The 24,541-nt window shown below is 52.1% G+C and overlaps 1 protein-coding gene across 5 annotated transcripts in view; it reads left to right on the top strand.

Annotated features, from left to right (window-relative positions):
- CF1H1orf226 (chromosome F1 C1orf226 homolog) overlaps positions 1 to 24,541 on the top strand; it is a 283,758-nt gene that overhangs the window by 217,848 nt on the left and 41,369 nt on the right. For 4 of the 5 annotated variants that reach the window (XM_045048984.1, XM_045048983.1, XM_045048982.1 and 1 more), the window contains one exon: positions 21,140 to 21,248. In XM_045048984.1, coding sequence (XP_044904919.1) covers positions 21,140 to 21,248 — 109 coding nt within the window. Of the gene's footprint in view, positions 1 to 9,674; positions 12,514 to 21,139; positions 21,249 to 24,541 lie in introns of those variants that run through there. The other variant, XM_045048985.1, reaches the window with a different exon arrangement.

The following is a 24,541-nucleotide window of genomic DNA, read 5'->3' as shown; positions in this document are numbered from 1 at the left end:
TGGAAGACAGAAGACAGTGGATTATCTTTAAGAATATGGGGGGCTGGGTTAAATGCCAAAGCTTAGAAAGTATCCTCTCATACTTTGTTTTTATGAAAGTGGGGTAGAAAAAATCCTAGGCAGCATTTTTAAAGACTTGCAAATAAACGAGAGAGCATCCACCCTAAGAGAGAGTAAGGGCAGAAGAAGGGCTGGCGTTCAGGAGGGTGGAATGCATAGTGACTCATAAAGGAGAAGTTTTATCAGAGGAGGGGACAGGGTCTGCCAGCCTCTTGCTAGGGAGAGAAGGGAGAAGCATGGGGCCACAAATTGGAAATCAGCAGTGGAATCAAACAAATTGACATTTTTAAAAGGAGATAATAATACCCCTAGAAAGGCAGAAAGTCGAGGTCCCATGGGATTAAGATAACAGGTTTTAAAAATATGTTATTTTTTTAATGGAATCAGATACTATCCTAACCTGTAATATATAGGTAGAATCCCGTAATTAGGAGAAAAGATAGAATACGTAGTAATTACTTGCACTGTTGTTTTGTGGATCCAGAAAAGCTGTCAGGATTCTTAGAGATGGCTCTCCAACATCCAGGCTGCCCCCCACAAAATCGGATCAAGACCTCCCAGATAGACAGTTCTACTCTCCAACCTCCCTCCCTTCGTAGCTCCACACGCCCAAGTCCCCGCCTCAGACTGCTCCATTGCCACAGGAGTGGGACAGGGGGCCCGGGTACCGGGGGTCCTGGAAGGTCAGAGAAGAATGAGCAGATCTGGAGCTCAGACACCTGGGTCCCATTTGTGCTCTGTGCTGTACAAGGGCCAGGGCGATTGCATCTTCCCATATATCTTTTTAATTTTTTAATGTTTATTATTCTTGAGAGAGAGACAAACACTGAATCGGGGCGGGGCAGTGAGAGAGGAAGACACAGAATCCGAAGCAGGCTTCAGGCTCTGAGCTGTCAGCACAGAGCCTGAGCCGGGGCTCGAACGCACGAACTGTGAGATCATGACCTGAGCCACCCAGGCGCCCCTGCATCTTCCCATATTTTTCTGAGATTGAACCTCCTCCAGCCTTCCAGCATGGGAGGGCCTTGAGGGGCCCCTGCTGGACTGGAACCAGGGATCTGGAGGTAGCCTGACCTGTAGATCTCTCCCAGGCTCCTCCTGTCTTTTCTGGACCCGCCCGTGGAGGGATCGAGTATCCATCACTGCAGCGAGTAATGTTTCATGTAGAGTTGATGTTTTTATTCCCTCTGGTGTCAGAACCTTTCATAGACTGTGCCTTTTCATACATATGCATGAGTAGGAATTGCCCGGTTTTCCGCATGGAGAAACTTACGAAGTAAGAGGGGAAAGAGTATCCTTCGTGTTCTCTGGCTTCAGTTAGTTCCCCGGGGGTGCTCTGTGATCCCTCATTCACCCCGGCGTTAATTCCCCTCAGTGCCAAGTCCTTCTCACCTGCTTCTACCTGTGGGCTCTGTGCACCCTCCCTCTCCCTAGGTGACCCCCATCTTCCGTGAGCTTCCTCCGCATCCGCCTCCCCTTCCACACATCGTGGGTCACTGCCTACCGTCATCGCCCCTCTGTGCCCTGCCCTCCTGTGTTCCAGACCCGGCTTCTCCGGTCTCTTCCCCATGGGCCTGCCCTTCTCTGGCCTCTCCATCCCTCCCTGCCGGTCCTCTCAGCTCTCCCCTATCCTGAAATAAATAACCTCCCTCACCCCTGCTGCCCTGTGCGAGAGCACATCTGTCAACCCTCGGCTCCCTCCCAAATCCCGGTGCCCACCACCCTGCCATTCCTCGTGGCCTGACTTCGCACCCTCCCCCACCTATCGATTCTTCTCTTCTTTCCAGTTTTCTGCCTGCCTTTCTGTGGCTTGCAGTCCTACATAGTTATATGCATTCTTTATCTGTTTCTGTCCTCTTTCTTTCCTTGAAAGCAGGTTCTGTGCTTCAATTCTCATACCTCTCCGTGGGCTTGGCAAAGTCCCTTGAGCTCGGGAAGTCTCGGTAAACACGCAGAAGCACCGTAAGTCCCCCCGGGGGACTCACTGGCCTGTCATTTATGACACCTCGGGGCTCTTTGTCACGTGCACGTGTTGGTGCACACATCTAAGACCTACCTTTTCCTCTGTCCTTCCTCCTCTCTCTTCTCCTCCTCTGGAGGCCACTGTGTGCCCCTTGTAGATGCAGAGACAGGTAAGGCATAGCCCGGCTCTGCATGGTCCCCAAGGTGACTCCTTTCTGTGACATTTTTCAGGAAGTGTTCAGAGGAATACGGCTGAGGCATAAGTTTTAAAATGGCCACATAATATATGCTTGCCACTAAGAGTAGTGAAGACTTTTTTTTTAAATTTTTTTTAATCTTTATTTATTTTTGAGAGGGTGAGAGAGACACAGAGTGAGAGCAGGGGAGGGGCAGAGAGAGAGGGAGACACAGAATCCGAAGCAGGCTCCAGGCTCCCAGCTGTCGGCACGGAGCCCGACGCGGGGCTCGAACCCACGAACCGCGAGATCGTGACCTGAGCCAAAGTTGGACGCTTCACCGACTGAGCCACCCAGGCGCCCCGTGAAGACGTCTTACAAAAGGAAGAGTCAAATATTCCTTCATATTCCCTCTGGGAACATTCCACATGCAAATGTGCCCTCAGATGTTTTTCCAAAACCCAGCGTTGTCCTGTAAGTAGTTCTACGATGAACCTGTTTTTCTCTTGGTAATGTATCAGGACCTTCCTTCCGCACCCATGTTTACAGTCCTTCCATGAGGGCTTTGACTCAGGGTTCCAGGGTGGCCGTTGACAGTAGGGTTTTAGGGAAGCACCCCACTCGCAGAGGGACTTGTGTCAGGGAGGCGGACATGGGAGACATTGCCCAGGAGTCAGGATAAAGGGCAGACTGGACAATAGAGCTGACAGCATTTGGAGGCACAGACGGGGGGTCAGTCTGTCAGGCTTGGGTCATTCAGACTAGTGACAGTCTGAATAGAGAGTAAATGAAGGAGCACCCTCTTTTGGGGAGGTGCTGGGAGCGGCCCCTCCCATGACCTCAACTTGGCTCTCTGGTCATTTTACCTCTGCTCTTTCCGCTGGCTTTCTGCCTCTGGTGGATCCCCCTTGATTATCAAATTCACTCATGGCAAAAGAATGGAAACTTTTACCATGGTAACTCTAAATACGAAGGCAGGAACCATACATGTTTTGTGCACTGTAACCCCGGTGCCCGGAAGGGTCTTTGTACGTCGTAGGTGCTCCGTAAATGCCACGTGACGAAGCTAGGGCAGGCTCGATCCACTTGTTTGTACTAGAATGTTCATTTCGAAAAGGCCGTTAGGCTTCCTTATTTTCTTGGTGGCCTCATCCTCTGCCCTTCTCCATGGCCTAAAGCACAAACCTGGCAGATAGTGAATAGATCTATTTACAGCAGAAAATTGAAGAGCCTCCAGAATGATCAAAGCTAAACCTTTGGATCAGTCTCTCTGTGCCAGACCTTAGCGGGCATCTTTTACCCTTATGATGGAACATCCAATTAGGCCAACTTTAGAAGACTTCACATCATTAAACGCTGTCTACCGGGAAGGGAATCACCCTGTGGAGGAAGAACCAGGGGAACCGAGAATCCAGGCCTGGTCCCAGTTCTACTTCTAAGTGATTTCTTACTTTGAAATTCCATTCCTGTTTCATTTTCTCCTCCTTACATGCATAAAGGGAGTCCATTTGGAATTTGCAAAGCTTTGAAGAGGCCCACATGGGAGAGCGTATGCAAAGTAAAACCAGCCATCTTGCTCTTGACCCCTTTCCCTGCTAACAGGTAGACACTGGCCCGGGCATCCGTAGGGTGCTGTTGACCTTTTATGTGACACAAATACTTTTGAGAATCTGGTAAAACTGAATTCTCTCCCTGTAACAATTCATTCATGTACATGCTTGCAGAATTTTGAGTTTGGGACAATACATGGGCCTCATAGCCCTATGGTTTATTGGTTCCAAGGAGAGACCCTCTGGTGTCAATAATCATTGTAAGTTATCTTTGAATATTTTGCTTCTCAAGCCAGGAAGGTTTATCATTGGCTGTCCTTCTGTAGGAGGAGGGAGAACAATCTCTAGCTTGCTTAATAATGTAGTGTTTGAATGATTGATGGAGTTTACTTTATCAGCCCAAGAAGCACTTGCATCTTGTTAAAGGAATCATCGTCTTCAAAACAAACCAATCTCGTATCGATCGGTGGGTTTCAGATCACGTAAAGGGAGAGGATTTGCTTAGGAAGAACCTTTATGGTACGCTAGGTGTTTCTGGATTCACGCGGATGTGGGAAACCTGGCGTAGGGTCTGTGTTTGACACTGGGATGTAGGGCCATATGATGGGCCAGGGGAAGGACCACTGTGTGGCCAACCTTAACCCCAAAGGCAAGCAAAGATTGCTTTCGGTCTGGAGCGATAGCTCTGGTCTGACCAGCCCTTACTATCACCAGATGGTCTCCAGGATCGTAGAAGGACGCTGTCCCAGCTCATCCCCCAGTGACTGCTTGGGCATTCCGCACTGCACAGCAGTCTAGACTCTGTGTTGTCATGCCCTGTCCCTCGGTCCTGGCTGGGAAGCTTTCTGGGTTCCTTTTCGCATCTTGGCACAGTTAGGAAGAGGAGGATGACCCACCACTAGGAAGACTATAGCCAGTTGTGAGCTGGGCTACTTTTCTGCTGGCACAGACCTCAGACTGTAGAGATGAGCATGACTGGGAGACCCAGAGGGTGAGGCGTAGAATTCAGGAACTAGGCTAAGTTGTCGGCAAGTCCCCACACCTTTATTAGGAGACCCTGAGAAGCAGCTGTGGAGGACTGACAGCCTTCCCCAGTGGCTGGTGGCAGTCACCGTCAAACCACGATTGAGCGAGTCTTCTGGGTTCAGTAACGTTTCTGTCAAGTTCTCGAATAAGAATCCCGAGGTGTCTTTTAAATACCACATCCACCAGGAACTGTTTCCTGCTTTCAACCCCACCCCCACAGTGGGGATCTCATTTCCGTTTCTTCTTTGTACCCAAGGCTCTGTAGTCCTTAAGTTCAATCTTGTAGCTATTTATCTAATATTTCTTAGTGGGAGCCACATCTTACTCGTCTTTGTCTCCTTGACTGCCATCTTGCACATAATTGTGCTCGATGCATATTTGTTAAATCGACTTGATTTCTTCTTAAGTCTTTGCACAATTCCCAAGAAGTGGGCACATTTATTCTGTAGACTTTTACCTAGGATGGATCGGATGGGTGGATGGACAGTCGAGTCGACCAGCCAACCTAACCTTTGTTGAGCACCGAATGCTACCCGTCTGTGAAGGTGTTTGGAGACGGTGATAAAAAAATGTTAACCAGAGACCATCAAGAACATATGTTCTAATGGAAGATAATACACAGCACACAGACGACCGTTAAAAAGGCAGCAGTGCAGTCGGGAGCCCTGAGAAGTGAGTGGTCACGTGACCTTGCTCAGCTCTGCTCAGGGAGCAAGCCAAACATGTCTTCCTACTGTGGGACTAACCACGCGGCAAGGCCGCCTTCGAAAATCTACTGCCTCCTTCCTCCAGTTGGCCAAAGATGCCAGCCCTGTCCCCTGTTACTGCTGTACCGTTAGCTCTTTGCTTACGGGACCAATAATCTTTGTCCGTGCAATATCTTGGTCTCTGGCTTTACCTCTTGTCCAATTTGTTGCAGTTTTTACCGAAAGTTCGTAACTATCAGAGGGTGGATGGGAGAAACGAAACCATACTGAACGGCGAATGTGCTCATCTTGGTTTTAGCACCGGCCTCAATAAAAGCTTTTTGGGAAGGGAGGAGCAAGAGGGGCCTCGGGGGGTAACCCCTGATGGGTGCCATCTGCACGTCAGCTTGTTGTCTTCCAATGGCACTTAATTCATCGTTAGGGGCTCCCGACTGCGGGAAGAGGTGGGGTATTGCTGGTGTATCGCCTTTCAGAGTCAGAGTGGCCGTCCAGGCGGTGGGCCAGTGGTCTGATCTACTCTACCTATATTTACACCCAAACGCGGATCGAAATATCTAGGAGTGTATGGATGTGCACATGTGGGTGCACATATAAATACAAACATCTATCTTGGTAAGAATTTTTTTTTAATTTTTTTTAATGTTTGTTTTTGAGAGAGAGAGAGAGACAAAGTGTGGCGTAGAGACAGGGAGACACAGAATCCAAAGCAGGCTCCAGGCTCCGAGCTGTCAGCACAGAGCCCGACGCGGGGCTTGAACTCACGAACCGTGAGATCGTGACCTGAGCCGAAGTCGAAGTCAGATGCTTAACCGACTGAGCCACCCAGGCGCCCCTGTTTGTTGTTGTTGTGTTATTTTGTTTGCTTGTTTTTAATATCAAAAAAGCTAAACCCAAATCCTTCCCAATTGCCTTTGTTCGCTGATGGGAAGGACAAAGCCCTAAGGAAACAATTAAGCTTGTCGGGCGCTTCAGCTGACAAAGAAGAATCTGACAAGCTAAATGCGAGAGAGAGAAACTGCAAGTGTTCCTAAACCAGGTCCCGGGAGAGCCTCTCGTGTCCCCGGCCAGGCCTCCCACCCTCGCCGCCCCCGTGAATTTCCGGGAGCCCCGTCCCTCGGGCCGTCCGCCCCAGGATGAATGTGTGCACGTCTCTGCTCTACGAAGACGCAGCCGGCTCTTTCTGGCCTCGTCTGGATCCACGTCACATCTCCGAGAGACGTCCTCGCCCTGCAGAAAGAGAGGGAATTAACAGGTGAAATGCAGGCGGGAGCAGTTAAGTCAGCCTTCGCTCTAACCAGGACACTTGACTTAAAAAAAACCGTACTGAGCCTCTGTCTCAGTCAGACGACTCCTACGTGCACATCAGGACGGCCTTGCCTCTGCCGAGCGGGGGCGAAGCCACCCTACGACAGGAGGGGGCGACAAGCCGGGGCGGGACCGGCCCACCTCCGGCGGCCTCAGAGACCCGTGTGCACTTGACTCTTCCCCCACTGGCTCTGCACCTGGACCCTGTCTCCTGCCGTCTTGCCTGGATCTCCAGACCTCATTCTCCCTGTATTTCCCCCTGGATCTTGAGGCTATTTCTGTTTTGTTTCTTCCTTTTTAGCCTATAAATAGGCTCAGGTTTTGCCATCTGAAAAGAAAAGCTACTCCCAAAGCCTCCCTTCTTATCTTGTTCTTTCACTGACAGACTCTTGGGCCTGATTGCGCTTTTCCGCACGTATTTCCAAAACCCCACTCGCTTTTCAGCTCCTTATGTTTGGGCTTCTGTGCGCCGCGCCAAGATCGCCCCTGCTGCGGTCACCAGGGATGTCTCCATTGCTAATCCGTGGCTCACTCCGCGTCCTCGTCCCCTTTGGTCCCTCCAGAGCACCGAATGCCGTGGACCTTTCCTCCCTCCGGAGACTCTCTCCTCCCACGCATCCATGGTGGATTCCTGTGTTCCTCTTATTTCCTGGTCTTTTCCTGTTTTTTGGTTTTTTGTTTTTGTTTTTTGTTTTTTGCTGACTCCCCCTCTTCTGCCTTTAGTTTCAATCAATGCTGTTAACAGGATTCTCAGTGAACCCTGTCCCTTCCTTCTCTACTTGCTCCGGGGGAATCTCCTATTTCCCACGGCTACTGCCACCCTCTGTGTCCTGGTGGCTTCTAAGTCTGTGCCTCTCCCCTGATCCCTTGTTCCCATTTGTCTCCTAGGCAGGGCCATCTGAGTGCTCTGGTGGCCCCTCAGGGTTGTTGACATGTGCGGAACCACACCCTTCTTTCCCTGTGCCCTCAGCTGCTCCTGCGTCCTTCGACCTCCTTGACCTCCTTCAGCCAAGTTGTACAACTCAGGATCTTCTCCCTCCCCCTCCTTATCCCCGCATCCAGAGAAATGGCTCTGGAATCCACATCCTGCTACCCATCATCACCGTTGCTGCCTTACATAGACCTTCAGCTTTTCTTGCCTGGACTCGGGGCCAACCAGCCTGGTTGCACAGGATGTGCACTGCATAAGTCCAGGCTGTGTTGATCACCGTGCCCTATGGTTGGCACCTGACTCACCCGGTCTAATTCTCATGACTGTTTGTATGTTTGTGGATGCGAAAAATAAACTCGATGGTTAGAAGACTCCCCCAGTGTCTCACAATGGGAAACAGCGAAGCAGACATTTGAGTCCACTTCCTTTGACTGGCAAGGCCCCGGTCCAGGTTCTTCCTCTTCCCCCAGACCTTCCATATCGCAGTGGCCTCTTTTTGGCCTCCCTTCTTCTCCTGTCCTCCTGCAGACTCCATCCCTCCACCACCATGACTACCAACTACGTCGTTCCCATCAGTGCCATGAGCACACAAGGTGACAGCTGGGCTCTGTGCAGCAGGTCCTGACCTCCCTCTGCTCCCGTCTCCTGCTGGTCCCTCGCGTGTCCCCTGTTCCTGGTGCCAAAGCAAACCGTGCTGTGTCAGGACTCCGTGCCTTTCTATGTGCAGATTGCCTTCCTCGGTGTCTGATGGGCGGTTTTCCTTTGCTCCTCCAGACCCGCCGCCGGGCCAGGTGCCCACAGAGGCTGGCCTGTGTGGACCATCAGTGGGCTGCCCTCTCCCCACCTCTGTTCACAAGAGCTCCTGCCGGGTGGCACACAGTTCTCTCTCTGGGTCCTGGCAGCCGCCCACTGCCCTGCTCCTCAGGCCTTGGGGCACCGAGAGCTCCTCGGGCCCCGTGCTGCCCTCAGGTTTCCCTGCACGGTGCCCTCGCCTTTGTAAATAGTCCCTCCCTAAGCTCACCTTGGATGGCTCCAGTGATCCGTTTCCTGCCAGGACCCAGGCTGCAGCGTTCCCCTCCGTCATCCCCGCCACCTTGCACATACTCAAGGCGCTGCTCGGATGGCAGACCCCCCCCCCCCCCGTGCACCCTTACCGGGAGCAGGCGGGCTCCGTGTCGCACACGTGCCCGGTGCCCTGCTCCACGCCCTGTGCTCGCCCCACTGTCCGGCAAGCACCCCGAGCTCCTCAAGGACAGGCTCTGGACCGGGCTCCGTTCTGCCTCCCAAGACGACGCGGTGTGGGGCCGCGGTTGGAGTGGGTAGAGTAAGACAGGTGTTTCTTAGGATGATAAATTAGGCCAAACCACCTCCAAGGCCCTCTCACCCCTCAAGAGCTGCTCTTGGGTAGTGGGGAGACAGACAAGGGCAGGAGAGAGCTTCTGGCCTGCGGCAGGAAGAAAAGAATTCTCAAGCCAGGACCCTTCTTTCTTTACAACCTTCTCACATCCCCCTACCCTGGTACCTGGCTTCCTCAAGCCTCCCAACCCACCGCTTCCCCAAACTTCCAAAGTGAAAATAGAAGTTGGGGCTCAGTCACTTAAGCGTCCGACTTCAACTCAGGTCATGATCTCACAGTTCATGGGTTGGAGCCCTGCATCAGGCTCTGTGCTGACAGCTCGGAGTCCGGAGCCTGCTTGGGATTCTGTCTCCCTCTCTCTCTGCCCTCCCCCTGCTGGTGCTCTGTCTCTTTATCTCTCAAAAATAAACATTAAAAAAAAAAAAAAAAAGTGAAAAGAAAAGAACGTTAAAAAGGGATTGGAAATTGAAATGGGATCAAGACTGTGTCAGTCCCCCGCCCCGCCCCGGCCGCCAGATCTGTTTGTGGCCTGGAAGTAAAGATATGTGGTCCCTTGCAGTTAAAAAAAAAAAAAAAAAAAAGACACTGAGTCATGACTGAGAGGGAGCCGTCCTAGGATAAATCGTCCTGGGGTGTGTTTGAGAGGTAGGTTGCCACCCCCGTCCCCAGCAGCAGCCTCCCTTGTCCTGAGAGGAAGTGCCGTCAGGTCTGCTCTGATGGAGAAGCAGGCGGGCAGGTGGGAGCAGTCGGGGAAAGAAAAGTACCTGGTCGTGCCAGCCAGGCGCCGTGAGCCCCGGGAAGGGCGGTGGGTGCCCTCTCCTCGTTTCCCGTTGGGCACACGCAGTTCCCATGTGCCGAGCCAGAGGCCTGGGGATGCGGAACTAGAGGGACAGAGGGTGTTAGGGGACGGATCCCAGGAAGTTCCAGATGGGTGATTTGAGGACTGCCTTTGGAGAAACTAGGGTGAGCTTCTGACATTTATAGTATCTGCATTCCTGGGTTGGTCTATTTGAAGAAACTTGGGTGGAAGGTGGGCAGTCGGGGATAGCAGAGAAACCGAGCACCCCTCCCCCGAGTGTCCACTGAAATCTGACCCACGTGAGGATGGAGTTTGGGGCAACCATAGAGAGTGTGAAGGCATCGAGGACGTGGAAAGCTAAACGGAAGAGGGAGATTCAGAGTTCCTGGGTGGCATAAATGTACCCTACCGCCCCCTTCTAGCTGGGTGGAGAGATAATAGTAATGACAATCTAGTATTCAAATGACATTTGCCAGTTTGTAATCAGCCAAGGAGACGCGCAGGTGACGTAGAAATTAGGAACCTGGTTAAGATTGCTGAGGTTCAGGTTCTGGCCCAGAGACCGGAGCAGGTCAGGTTGTGTCCCTCAAAAAGATGGGTCCAGGTCGTAACCCTTGATACCTGTGACTGTGACCTTATTTGGCAAGAGGGACTTGGCGGATGTAATTAAGATCGCAGATTAGGATGGGTCCCAGATCTCGTGACTGATGCTCTCATAAGAAGGGGGGGTTTTGGAGAAAGAAACACAGAGGACACACAAAGAAGGCGGGCGGCCCTGTGAAGGAGGCAGCGGAATGCCGGAGAATGCCAGGATCGCCGGCAGCCACCGGAAGCCAGGACAGAGGCGTGGAACGCATTCTCCCTCGGAGCCTCTGGAAGGAACTAACCTTGCCAACACCTTGATTTCTACCTCCTGAATGCCCAAACTAAGAGATTAAATCATGGTTGTTTTAAACCACCCCAATGTGGTAATTTATTACAGCCCGGGGAAATGAACACAGATACCTTCTGGCCAGCTCTGCGTGACCTTGAGGAAGTCGGGGAACCCCTGTGTTCCCCCCTCTCTGAAATGGAGACTTTACACATAAAGTGATTAGAGCACAGCCTGGCACAGGAGGGACACACTGCAGACTAGCAAGTGCTCTGACCAATTTAGTGAAGTCTTTTGAGCACCTACTAAGTGCCAGGCGCTGTGCGTAAATCGTTCCATTTGATTCGCACGACAGTCCTGGGAGCCTCTTCTCATGCCAGTTTGCAGTTGAGGAGACTATCTGTGGCTCCGAGTCGTAAGTGGCTCTGAGTAGCAGAAGGGCCTGCGGCCTCCACTGAGGCTTTGTGGCTCTGTTCTGTCCGTTCTGTTGTTCCAGGAAATCACGGGGGTCTCAAGGTGCACAGGCGAGTGGGGAAGGAAGGGCGTGAACTTCCGATTGGCTGTAATGGGTGTTCGCATTGGGAAGACCCATGCGTGACTCATCTCTTAACACACAACTCGAACAAGTGTTCACGGTTTTGAAAGCAAGGACATCAGTTGTTTGTGGGGAAGGAGAGGAAGACACAGCTTTATAGGGGAGGCCCCCCCCCCTTTCCGCTCTGCTCTCTGGCTCTGGAAGGGGACCTGTGTCTCTGAGCAGACGTCTTCGGGAAGCCTGAGGATCCTCAGAAGTGTGGGAAGGTTGAGCTGACCCCAGAGGGCATGAACACACCGCGTGGGTAAACGCAGCCAACAAACGCGGGAACAGAGGAGACAGAATTGGCAACCCGTGTGAAGCTTGGCTTTTGCACGCCGACGACAGGTGACGGCTATTTTGGAGAAGTTACCAGCGTCAGAGAGAAGTTCGCCTCGAAGCGTATGGAGGGGTTTTGGCTGAGAGACACTGGCCTGGTTTTTTGCCTGCCTGTCAAGCACTGAACTAGAGGAAATGAGCTTATCGCGGTGCTGGGCATTTAGAAAGTGCTGTGTGATGGTTTGTGGTCGACTCGAGCAAAGCAGGGGAGATTTTCGGGTTGGAAGAAAGAATTTAACAGCTGTGAAATTAACACATCCATTAACTGCTGAGACGGGCCGCAAGGGCGCCTTAACTCGACTTTCCAAAGAGCAATGCGTATGTGCCTGACTCTCACTGCATTTTAGAACTCAGGGGATTGCTCATTTCTTACCCCAGGTACACCGTAGATCATACTAATCACTTAGACATTCGTATACTTTAATTCCTTGAAGAAACCTTAGAAATCCGCTCCGATGTTTGCAAATCTCTGCCTGCGGTTGAGTAGATGGGCTAGATGGCTCTCGAGGTCTCTCCTGGCCCGGGAACCCCCGGCTTCCTCCAGACCGCGCTGTCGGGGCTCAGGTCTGTGAAGACGGCCCAGCAGGGCGACACTCAGAGCGTGGACGCTGTGTCCCAGCACCTGGGGCGGATGTGACGTAAGCAGACCAGTTCCCCGAAGAACTGTGGCACCGTTTTGTGAGCTCATCACCGTCCCTTTGCGCCAGATGGCGGCCTGAGGAAACGTCTGAGGGAGGCAGTCCTCACGTCAAGAACGGCTAACGTGAGGGATGAAAAAGACAGAAACTGAAGTAACTTCTGATAAAAGAAAACCAACTGAAGGGATAGAGTCCTGGAAATCCAGCGAGAGGAAAAGGTAATCAGACCAAAGCGGTAAGAAGAGAGAAATGATCACCGTGAACGTCAGTTTTATCTAAAGATTACATTAGAAATGAGAGGCCTGGGCGGGGGCACCCGGGTGGCTCCATGGATTGAGCGTCTGACTTGGGCTCAGGGCATGATCTCACGGTTCATGAGTTCGAGCCCCACGTCGGGCTCTGTGCTGACAGCTCGGAGCCTGGAGCCTGCTTCGGACTCGGTATCTCCCTCTCCCGCCCCCTCTGCCCCTCCTCCGCTCGCACTCTGTCTCTCTCTCTCTCTCAAAAATAAACAAGCATTTAGAAAAGAAAGAAAGAAGAGGCCTGGAAAAAGTGTGGCGACCAGGGACGGGAGCTTGGAAGCGTGTGAGTGCCGCGGGGCCGGGCGGGCAGAGGGGGACACGCCAGTACTCGGGTAAGAGGCAGGGGCTGGAGGGGGGCACTCACTGCCCTGGATTCTCGTGTGGTCCCGTCAGCAAAGCGTTGGGGGGCTCCCTCCAAACTACCGTCTCTTCTCAATCTCCTCCCAGGCCCTCGGAGGATGGCGCACTGGTTTGGGCGTGGGCGGCTGGGCTGCTTGGGGGAATCTTACTCCCGTGGGCAGGGGTCAGGCTGGCTTTTCCCGGGACCGTCTCTCCACGCGGCTGGCGTGACGCAGCGGGACGATTCTGTTTTCTGTCCTCTGTTCTTTTCACGTCGTGCTTGGTCCTTTTCCAGAGGTTTTTGCCTTGGGGCACCCCACTGGGGCGCCTGGCTGGGTCAGTCAGTAGAGCATGCGGCTCTTGATCTCGGGGTTGTAGGTTCAAGCCCCATATTGGGTGTGGAGATTACTTAAAAAAAAAAAAAATCTTAAAAAGAGAAGCAGACGGGGATGACCCCAGTGGACGCTGTCTCTGCCGTCTGTACGTCACTTGGTAGCTTTTTAGTCAAGTTCATTTCCCTTTGTCTTTTGGGGTGTCTTTGGGGTTAGGAATGCCCAGACTTGGGGGACCTCCAGAGAAAAACCTATGCTGCTTTCCAGCTGGAGATCCCCTCCCCCATACACACACCCCAAGAGATGATGATATTGGGGAACGGTGACGATTTCTCTTTGCTCTCCCATTTGCACCTTCACGGTCTAAAAGTATTTGGGGCGCCTGGGTGGCGCAGTCGGTTAAGTGTCCGACTTCAGCCAGGTCACCATCTCACGGTCCGTGAGTTTGAGCCCCGCGTCAGGCTCTGGGCTAATGGCTCGGAGCCTGGAGCCTGTTTCCAATTCTGTGTCTCCCTCTCTCTCTGCCCCTCCTCCGTTCATGCTCTGTCTCTCTGTCCCCAAAATAAATAAAAAACGTTGAAAAAAAAATTTAAAAGTATTTGTACAGCACCTTATGGTTGCAGAAGATCTGCCCGTGCCCTGTCTCACCCACTCTCAGGATTTGCCCATCCCACAACTTGACAACCACTCGGAAAGATATTTGTGTGCTCATTTCAAGGCTTAGGAGAGAAGGAAAAAATTGTGCCCCGGGCTCCATGGCGGGTCTAGACCCTCTGCCCTGGGGTTCCGTGCTGTTGTTCTGTGGCAGGCCCCAGGCCGGCTAGTGAGACCCACCCGGCAGGCCTCCCCTCCTGTAAGCAGGAGGAGGTGTGGGGGCCCTTGGGGAGGAGGGGGGCTCCGCGTCTGTGGGTCTCAGATGAGGGGGAGCATCGACATAGACTCAGGAAGCCCTACTCTTGACTTTTCGCATTCCCTGTAGCTAGTAGGCTCCAAAGTCAGCAGGCGCAGTCCCCATGGAGATGAGGGCAGCGGGCACAGCATTAGCACCTGGGGGCACGGCCACATCATTTCTTAGAGGCCACGATATTCAGAGAAGGTGGTGACAGTAAGCCAGAGACTGAGTGGCCGTAAGGGACGAGCACTTGAAGACAGAAGGGCGACATAAGTGATTCCAGTTGGTCCCAAAAAGGCAAGGCCATGAAGGAAAATCATGTGGCTACCCAGATTTTTATATAGCATTCCTTAAAAAGTACACAGTGCGGTAGGCAGGGAGCGGCCATTGCTGAGAGCGCTGAACGTCTGGGTGCGGCGAGCCCTTGGAAAAGGCTGAGGATGAGAGAAAAGGCTCAGGGGACCGTGGCACACGATGAGGGGAGGCTCCCAAGCCTCAGTGTACATCCCCACCTTTCCTCTTCTCATCTTCAAACACAATTACAATGAAGAAGTCTCCACATATTGAAACACCAGAGGGGAAACCTTACAGGTCATTTGGTCCCATCCTAACACACGGAGGGGAGGAATGAGTGGGGACGGGGCAGGGGTCAGAGAACAGTGAAAGGGGAAATACCCGTATATTAAAGTCATGGCTGCAGTGAAAATATCAGAGGTAAACGTTTGTTTGTTTGTTTGTTTGTTTGTTTGTTTGTTTGTTTTTAAGGAGGCTCCTCACTCTACACGAAGCCCAACATGGGGCTTGAACTCATGACTCTGAGATCAAGACCTGAGCTGAGATCAACAGTCTGATGCTTAACGGGCTGAGTCACCCAGGCATCCCCCCACCCCCATTCCATTTTTCTAACTCTTTTTTTTTTCCTTCAGTGGAGAACTATCTGATCTTCAAACTAGGAACTCTAAAACTTAAAAAAAATAGAATGTTTAAAAACCATGAAGAAAAAGGTGTCCCTCCTGGGGCGCCTGGGTGGCTCAGTTGGTTAAGCGTCCTCCTTCGGCTCAGGTCATGATCTCAGGGTTGGTGAGTTCGAGCCCCACGTCGGGCTCTGTGCTGACAGCTCAGAGCCTGGAGCCTGCTTCGGATTCTGGGTCTCCCTCTCTCTCTGCCTCTCCCCTGCTCACGTTCTGACTCTGTCTTTCAATAATAAATAAATGTTAAAAAGAAAAAAAAAGGCGTCCCTCCTTTAAGTGTGTCTGCACCTCGGGGTCCTAATGAATGAGTCTGTACATTCGTGGGTCATAGATGTGAGAAGATGACCAGGGTAAGAACATCCCACTTTGTAGAAAAGGGACAAGTGTGGGTCCAGGGACTACACACTAGTGAACTTGTAGAAGAGATCACAAAGCAGAAGCAGCAGCGAGAGGCTGTAACCAAATAAAAAGCCACCCTCGGAGACGCTTTGCTAGAAATTCCATTCTGGGGCGTGGAAAATAGTTCTCCAAGTGCGCTCGGTGATGTTCACATCCCTTCAGGAACGTGACTCAGCTCTGTGAACTGCTTGGGGAGCGGTCCCGGAAGGCACAAAGGTGCACAGGGAAGAGGGAGGTCCTCCTTACCGGGCAAGCACATGTGTCGGGCGTTGTGTTAAATGTGGGGATGTGTTTTTCTCATCCCTCATCCCGTGAAGAGATTATTACTTTCCCTGTTCAGGAAGGAAAGGGTTGTGTCGACTGAGCCCTTTGCCGGAGGTGAACAGCTGGGAGGTTGGAAACGCTAAGGCTTGAACCCAGATCTTTCTGCCCCCGCGGCCCCCAGGGCAGGCCTGCCTGAGCAGTGAGGGATGAAAATGCGCCCTTTCAAGCACTGTTGAGAGAAGAGGTAGCTCCTGGGTGTTCAAAAGGTTGCCCTTTGGAGGAAAGATGGGCCTGGTCTCTAAGGCCCCACGGCGGGGAGCCAGGGCAGTGGTGTGAAAGTGACAGGAGCCGGGAGCCGGTCGCAGGTCCTGTTTGCTAACCGCTTGCTGTAGGCTAGCTTGCTGCAGGCATTTGCTCTGTAAACCCCGGGGGTGAGGTGCAGCCCTGCGATCAAACCTGCTTCGCTGGCGAAGAACCACGGGGACACCATGACCGGATATCACCCACTAGCGAGTGGCAGAGTCTGGGCCTAAAATCGGGTCCGTCCCACACCAGGGCCAGCATTTTCAACCAGTTCCCTCCGCTCTATTCCTGGTAGTAGATTTCTTTCTCTCTCTCTCTCGCTCTTTTTTTAAATTTTATTTTAGAGCACGCAAGCGGGGGAGAGGGACGGGGGGGGGGAAAGAATCTTTATTTATTTATTTTTTAACATTCATTTTTGAGAGAGTGAGAGAGAGTGCAAGCGGGGGAGGGGCAGAGAGAGAGGGAGACACAGAATCGGAAGCAGGCTCCAGGCTCCGAGCTGTCGGCACAGAGCCCGACGTGGGGCTCGAACTCATGAACTGCAAGATCATGACCTGAGCCAAAGTCAGACACTTAAGTGACTGAGCCACCCGGGTGCCCCGAGAGAGAATCTTAAGTAGACTCCACACTCAGCACAGAGCCCAGTGCAGGATTCGATCATGATCTGAGCCAATATTGAGAGTCGGACGCTCAGCTGCTCAGGCATCCTGTTGGTAGGTTTCCAACCTGTGTGAAAATTCCCAAGTGATGAGAAGCTCCCAAAAAGAGACTATTCCGTCAGGGAGCGAATTGCCCGTTGCCGACAAATCCTGAGTGGCAGGACCCTGGGTTGGAACCAGGCCTGACGACCACACGGGTGTCTTTCTATGTTTGATTTTTTTTCTCCTGTGCTCTTAAGAGGAACAAGTTTACTTTAGATTCATAGTCAAAGAGAAGGGGGTTATTGATGGTGGGTCTGGCGGTTCGTTATCACTCCATCCACCTGAGCTCCCGGATAAGCTCCAAATCCAGTTTGTCCACGGTACTTTTTATGTTTCGGTCATTTATCATAAGTTTATGGGTATAACAATCTGTAGAAAAGTTTATCGCTGTGGCTTGATAGCATAACAGTTCCAGTAGGAGGTGAACATTCTGATTCTGTGCGTATTTGAAAATAAACAGAAATTCGAAGGGGGAAGAAACAAAACCTCACAAAACCTTAGCACTCGTTATTACAGTATGCAGACTACTCTGATATCCTGCCCTTGGCGATTACACGGAAAGTTGAGAAAATTGGCGTACTTTTTTGGGAAGTACTTTTTTTGGAGGTACATTTTGGAAGCAGGATCAAAACTGCCCAGACTTCTCCCCCACCCCCAACACACGCCAAGGTATAGAGAAATAAGAGTTTGTGGAATATGTTTCTAGATCCGGAATTTTGGACCTGCGGCGATACGTGGCGAATGAGGTCGCACGTGCCCCTCAATTGTGTCAGCAGATGCTTTTCTGAGCTCTAGCTAGCTGACGTTTTGGTTCGCCAGAGGTGGTTCTGTTTGCGACAGTACGTCAAGTTTCTGCACTCAGACGTCACAGAACCCTCTCCAGAGAGCTCCAGTCCGCAGAGACTGCCTCCCCGCACAGGCTGTCCTCACGGTTTCTGGAAAGGGGCTTTGTCCGTCAAGGGAAAGGTAACCTGTGTTTCCCGCCGTTCCTGGCCGCCGTCCCCGTCTGTGTCCTGTTGGCATGCCTCTCCACACTCCTATCGCCTTCTCAGCTTTAGATCTACTTCTCTGTCCTTAGGGCATTCCGTCATAATTAAAAACTCAGAAATGGAAGGAGTTTTATGTAGGACACAGCTGAACCGACCGACCTTCCTTCCAGTGGACAGGGAGCGAATAACCAGACAGACTACGTCGTGGGTGCTCGTTAACGACAGCATGGATGCCTCTCTCCCTTCTCAGCTGGCATTAGGAACTTTCTATGTGCCACTTGCCACACTGGCACGGGGGCCACCAGGATGTAGTCCTTTTTCCTTTAAGGAGCTCGAGCCTAAATAGCATCATGTAACAGATGTGCTGTGGTAACGGTGAGCCCAAGAAGGTTCAGCAGCCCAATGATACTTGGGGGGCGGGGTGGGCAGGAAGGTGTCTCTGAACCAAGTCTTGAAGGATGCCAAGGGTGTCACCGCAGTGGCAACGGCAGGTGGGTGTACATGACTAGTTCCGAAGGGCTATGTAGGTCAGGGCTCTGGAGAGAGAGAAGGGCAGGAAGGTGGATACTCCATGCTGAGGGGATCGGACTTTATTCTGAGGGAAGTCGGAAGCCTTTGAGTGGTTTTTAGAGGGAAATAATGAGATGTGTTTCCGATTATCCCAGTTTGCTAGCTGTGTAGAGAATGGTTTGGCCATAGGTGAGCTAGGAAGCAGAGAGAGACACTAGATGGGTTGCAAAAATCCAGGTGAGGGGCACTTGGCTGGCTCAGTCGGTAGAGCGTTCGACTTCGGCTCAGGCCGTGATCTCAAAGCTTGTGAGTTTGAGCCCCGCGTCGGGCTCTGTGCTGACAGCCTGGAGCCTGCTTCGGATTCTGTGTCTCCTTCTCTCTCTGCCCCTAACCCACTCACATTCTGTCTCTGTCTCTCTCAAAAATAAAAATAAACATTAAAAAAAAATTTTAAAAACCCAGGTGAGAAAGAAGGATCTGTGAACTAAGGCAGTACCGTAGAGACGAAGGAAATACATTCCTAAGCCGTACTGAGGAGACGGGCTACAAAGAACTTGGTCATGAGCAACAGATAACAGAGAACAAGGAAGGGGGTCAAGGGTGTGGTGCAGGCTTCTGGCTTGAGTGGATCCAGTGTTTCTCATCAAGATGGTTCCTGGGAGAAGGAAAGTATCGATGCTGGGAGAATTGCGAGGATGATGATTAATTCGGTGGGGGCCACGATAAATTTGAGGAGCTTTGAGATGTTCAAGAGAGAGGTCTATGGGGACACCCGGTTGGCTCAGTTGGTTAAGCATCTGACTCTTGGTCTTGGCTCGGGTCATGATCTCACGGTTTGTGGGATTGTGCCCCACGACAGGCTCTGTACTGACAGTGAGGCGCCTGCTTGGGATTCTCTCTCTCTCTGCCTCTCTCCAGCTTGTGTGCACTCTCTCTCTCTCAAGTGACTAAAACTTTAAACAATAAGAAAAAGAGGGGATTTCTAGGATTGCCAGGTGGGCCTGGGTTTCAGGCGGAAGGTGCTGAGTTACAGAAGTCGGTTGACCACTCTCTTTCTCGGAAGCCGCGTTAAACATCGGCACGTCTAGTCTGTGCCATTCACGCTGGGTGCACACGCGAGATGTACTGACTCGACTTCTAGCACCGTGAGCAGAGGAGTGGCTCCCCAAGGTGAACTTGGCGCTCTTGCCAGGATTGTTCGTCTCCGTATCCACTTTTCTTCTGAGCGCCCCTCCCGGGCTTCTTGGAGTCCTTGGCGAGAATCTCAGTACAAAGGCCATTGAGAGACCGTATCAGTAAGAAGTACAAAGGCACTTTGCCCATTATTCCATCTTCCAGGTAAGCCCGTGAGGTATGAAGAACGAATAGGCCCGTTTTACGGGTAACAGCCTCTGAGGGTTACGTGGCTTTTGCCTCATAAGTGGTGAAGTTGAGGCTACGACTCTGAATCCCGTTCTTTCTGCCAAGTACTCAGCCCTGACATACACCAGAACGGATCGACTTGTTAAACCCTTGGATGAGAGTTGTTACTGAGGAAGAGGTGTTTTACGGAAATGATGCGGCCCCGGAAGTGTTCGTCTGGAGCGATCCTCTCCTTGGATCTCCCAAGACGGGTGCCACTGATGTACCCCGTCTACTTCCCTCCCCTGCCCCATGCCAGCAGCGCTGGGACCTGGCGGGCCGGGTGGCACCCTGTCTAGGCCCGCTGTGGCCTCAGCCATCACGGCCTTGCTTATGACTTTCCCCAGCTTCCCCTCTGCCTCCCCTCTGGCGCCCGGCACCCAGAGAGATCCTTCCGTTCAGAGCGTCGGGGAGTCAGTCCTCCGCTCAGAAGCCTCCAGTGGTTTCTCACCTCACCTGGAAAGCAAGCTCCACCCTTCAGGGCACCCCCCCCCCCCCGCCCCACACCCTGCCATGTTCTGGCCTCTGGCTGCTTGGATGACCCTGTCAGCACATCCCTCCACTTGAGCCACACTGACCTCTGGCCATTCCCTGAACACTTCTAGCACCTTCTGAATGCCACTGGGCTTTCGTATTTGCCGTTCCCACTTCCTGCACCACATTTGCCCCGGTGGTTCCCTCACACCCAGGCCTCTGGCTCTCCGTGGCGCCTTCGTGCTGGCCCTGCGGCCTCCCTGGCTAAAACAGCAGCCCCCACCGCGCTCTGTCCCTTACTCTGCCTGTTTTTCCTCAGAGCACTCGGTTTCTGTTTCATTGTGGAGATCTGTACCTGAGGTCTGAGAGTTTAGGGCGTCCTGCCGCCTTTATGTATCTGGGCTGGGCTGGGCTAGCGCCCGGCCCATAGTGTGCATGCTGGTTGGGGGGGGAGGAACAGCGGAGTGAACACACGGAGGCCGTGGGGGTGAGGTCACTACCCAGAGAGGACGGGAGGTGAGGTCACTACCACTGAGGGACTTAACGGTAACGAGACTGAGCGTCTTCGTCTGGGCAGGCGTGGCCGACATTGCCGGCTCCCAAGTCTCCTTGTTGGGAGACAACTGGGAACAGGTATCCGGAAACTTGCCCCCGTTTCCGTGGGTTAGATGCAGGTTGATTGCTCTGATGAGGATGGCAACAATTTTTGTCCCTCTAGCCCACAAGTTACCAGCACAGATTTGCGGCCTGGTGACAGCGTGGGGTCCGTCCCCTACCCATGCCCGCTCTTCTAGATGTGGAGGTCCCCCAGCGTCGTGTCACTGTTTCACCAGTGTCCTGGTGAAAGTGCCACCTGCATTGTGGCTCTCGTAGGAAGAAGCGAGCGTGTCCTTGAACACAGGTTCCCTGGTTGGGGGTTTGACCGTAATGCCACCTTCAGTGCGTTTTTCTGTTGCTCTCTCTGTAGGATCTTCTACGTCTCTCATGATTCCCAAGACCTCAAGATCTTCAGCTATATCGCCCGAGATGGTGCCAGCAATATCTTCAGGTGTAACGTCTTTAAATCCAAGAAGAAGGTAAATGAGCAGTCATCGGTCATTGTTTTTGTTTTCCTCTGATGGAACCAGAGGGGTCCCCCCACCATTGGCCACTGTTGAGAGGCAAGAACTGACGTGGCTGTTTGCATGCGCAGCACAGGGGAGCCATCCAAGCAGTCCGTCGGTACTCCTGCGTAACGAGATTCTCCTTTCGTTTTATCTGAGTTTTGTCCTCTGACATGGAGACAGCCGGGAAGAGCTCGACCATTGGATGAGGGCTCTGGATCGGGACAGGTAGATAGCACCAGGAGTGATGCTCCCCTCAGTGTGCGGCGGGAAAGAGGCATGGCCGTTTATTTACGTGACTTTTCACCATAATTCTGTGTGTCGGTCGGGGGCCTATAAATCACGACATGCGGAATCTAGTTTAGACTTTCTGTGCGAAGCTGGTTGTCCTGGGCAATTATTTTGGTGTGGTAACCTTGATGCTTGAGTAAATGCAGCTTTGGCCATTCGGGAGATGCTTTTCCTGTCATTTCTTCAGGAATTTAACACACGAAACTGGTGTTGGAAACCCGGGGTTTAGTCCCCGCTCTGCTGGAAGCCCAAGAGATGTTATGTGGGTCTCGGCTTCCTTGTCTATAAAGTGAGGAGAGACAAAATCAGAGTTTCCTAAAATGTCTCCTGTAAAATACTTAACGTCCAAAACGTTTCGTGTTAAAAATATCCTCTTTGAATTTGTTGGGAAGCCCTAAAGTTCGAGAGAAGCCCTTGAACTCTGTTTAACCCAGCGTTCCTCAAGCTGATTCAGCCATGGAATCATGTTTCTTCCAAGTGATCCGTCTAATATCCTGGGAACTATTTTTTCTGCAGGGTCAAGATTTGCTAACATGTGTCCCATCCCCTACCCTGGCTCTACCTCGAAAATTCTACTTGGCTGATTTTGCCTCTTCCTCTAAGGATTGGCGGTGCCCTTGGCCTCCTGTTCCCAGGGTTTTTCATGCAAACCATGGAATTTGGATGGAAAGAGCTAGAACTGGAAAGGTGGAAAGAAAACGCACAAGTTGCCAGGCTTCCCTTCTAGAAGATGGTACGGTTGAGCCGAAAGTGTGTAAATGGGCCTAAGGCGAGCTGCCTGTTGAAGAACTGATAGGAAGAAGAGGAGGGTGAGGGAGAGAAAGAAAAGCCGGAAGGGCTGCAGACAGGCATGTAGGGCTTGGGAGGGTGAGCGGCTCTTGTGCAGCTTTGAGGTGCAGGGCGTCTGGGAAATGAATGTGTTCCCGGGACTTATGAATCGGATCGACAGTAATGTTCTTTGACAGGTGCAACTAAAGACTGGAATCCCCATGTAATTCATTTTGAGTGTTCAACTGTGCATCTGACTTCAGCTCTGTCCAGAGACTGGACCGCGTGGACCTTGGAATTTATTAGAGCTACACATGGCACGTGATAATTTTCCAAGCGCTTTAATATCTAAGCTTACCTGATCCTTATAAAACCTATGCGAAGAAGTTAAGACTGGTACTTCGATTTCGCAGATGAGTAAATTGACGCTCAGAGAGATCAGATGCCTTGCCCACGGTCCCGGGAATAGGCACCGGCTAGAGGCAGGGAGACGTGCAGACAGCATGAATTTTGAGCCAGAGACCTAGGCAAGGGCTGTCATTATATTTGCTTTGCTGTCAGAGCTAGCATAGCGATGCGAACACAGTGGGGTGGCCCCGTCCTTCTGCTAAAACCTGAGTCTGAGAGCAGCGCCCACTGGAACTTTGAGCTTGAAGTAAAGCACGGAATTAAGTTCTTACTATCCAGAGACCAGGGAGTGGTCACCCGGCTCCCTATCTCTTCCGCTTTTTCCGTGTCTCCTAGCCCTCGGAGCTCATTCTGAAAATGCCACGTCCCGTTTGCCCGCACCTACTGAGCCTGTAACTCTGGGCAGGGTGGATTCTCAGGCCCTTTGCTGGCCTGCAGCCACGTCACTGAAAGAATGGTTTCCAGACAGCCTGGCCTGTGAGCCCCACTGCTGCCGAACTATGGGCAGAAGGGCCAGCTTCCCAGCCAGTAAGGAGGAGGGAGTTGTGCAGGAAAGCAAGCAGTCTTGAGGAGGGTGGGGACCGTGCCTGCAAGGTTTTGCACATTTATCCCAGGTAGCCTCTGGAGATGGTGATGTGCTGTTTTGTAACACTTCTGGTCTAGGGAGACCATAGTTAGCTTGGGAAAGAGTTTTAATTGGCGAGTCATAGGAATACTTATGAAGTGAGGGGGGTGAGACCGTATACCCGGAGGAAATGTGTTGCAGGGATGTTTCTGGATTGTTGGGGGTCAATAGGGAGATCTCTGGACTGGCAGCCAGCAGGCCTGGATGCTTCCGTGTCAATCATAGTGTAGAAACCTCAGATGAGCTCCTCGCTCTGTCAGGGCTTTGGGTATTGCCGTTCAGATCACCCCATGGCCCCTGTGTGTGTCCCCATGGCCCGTTCCCCATGACAGGCCCCCGGTGTGCTTGTCGCCGTTCCCTTATAGTTCACCCAGGGGAGCAGATTCACCTCTTCTGTCATTTGAGAATATGGGTCTGGTGTCTCCGCTTTCCTGGTGGAGGCCCCCGTGCCTCCCCGCCGGCACGGCCACAGTTCTGTATCTGTGGCTCTTCACACGGGTCGCTCACGCATACAGCCAGCGTGGTTCCCCTCTTGGGCTTTCCTCGCGAGCTAGGTAGCAAAAGATTGCAGGAAGGTAACATACCACCAGCTGCTAGTCATCTAGGTCTTGGGTTACCCAGGTTCTAGCTTTCTACGAAGGCAAGCCTTATGGGAAGTCATCTAGCTTGGTTACCTGCTATGTGCCTGTGACTCTTTTTTTTTTTTTTTATTTTTTTTTAATGTTTATTCATTTCTGAGAGAGACAGAGAGAGAGAGAGAGAGAGTGTGAGCATGGGGAGGGGAAGAGAGAGAGAGAGAAAGACACAGAATCCGAAGCAGGCCCCAGTTTCTGAACTGTCAGCACAGAGCCCAATGTGGGGCTTGAACGTGTGAACCGCGAGATCACGACCTGTGTCGAAGTTGGATGCTCCACCGACTGAGCTGCCCAGGGGCCCCTGCGCCTGTGACTCTTTGTGTGAGTTCTCTCCTTTCATTCCTATGGCAGGTACTTTTTCTGGGAAAACAGAAGCTTAAGGGACATAAGTCACAGTAAGTAGAACTGAACCCAGAGAGTCTGACCCTGGAGCCCACATCCTATTTTCCATCAGGAAGTCACGTGATAGGGAGTAGCCTTGTTCCCCAGGACCTATTTGTGATGAGAACCTACAGCACTTGTCACTTGGGTACGAAGAG

The sequence above is a fragment of the Felis catus genome, chromosome F1, assembly GCF_018350175.1.
Source record: "Felis catus isolate Fca126 chromosome F1, F.catus_Fca126_mat1.0, whole genome shotgun sequence".
Lineage (NCBI taxonomy): Eukaryota > Metazoa > Chordata > Mammalia > Carnivora > Felidae > Felis > Felis catus.
This window is presented reverse-complemented; position numbering and strand designations above follow the sequence as displayed.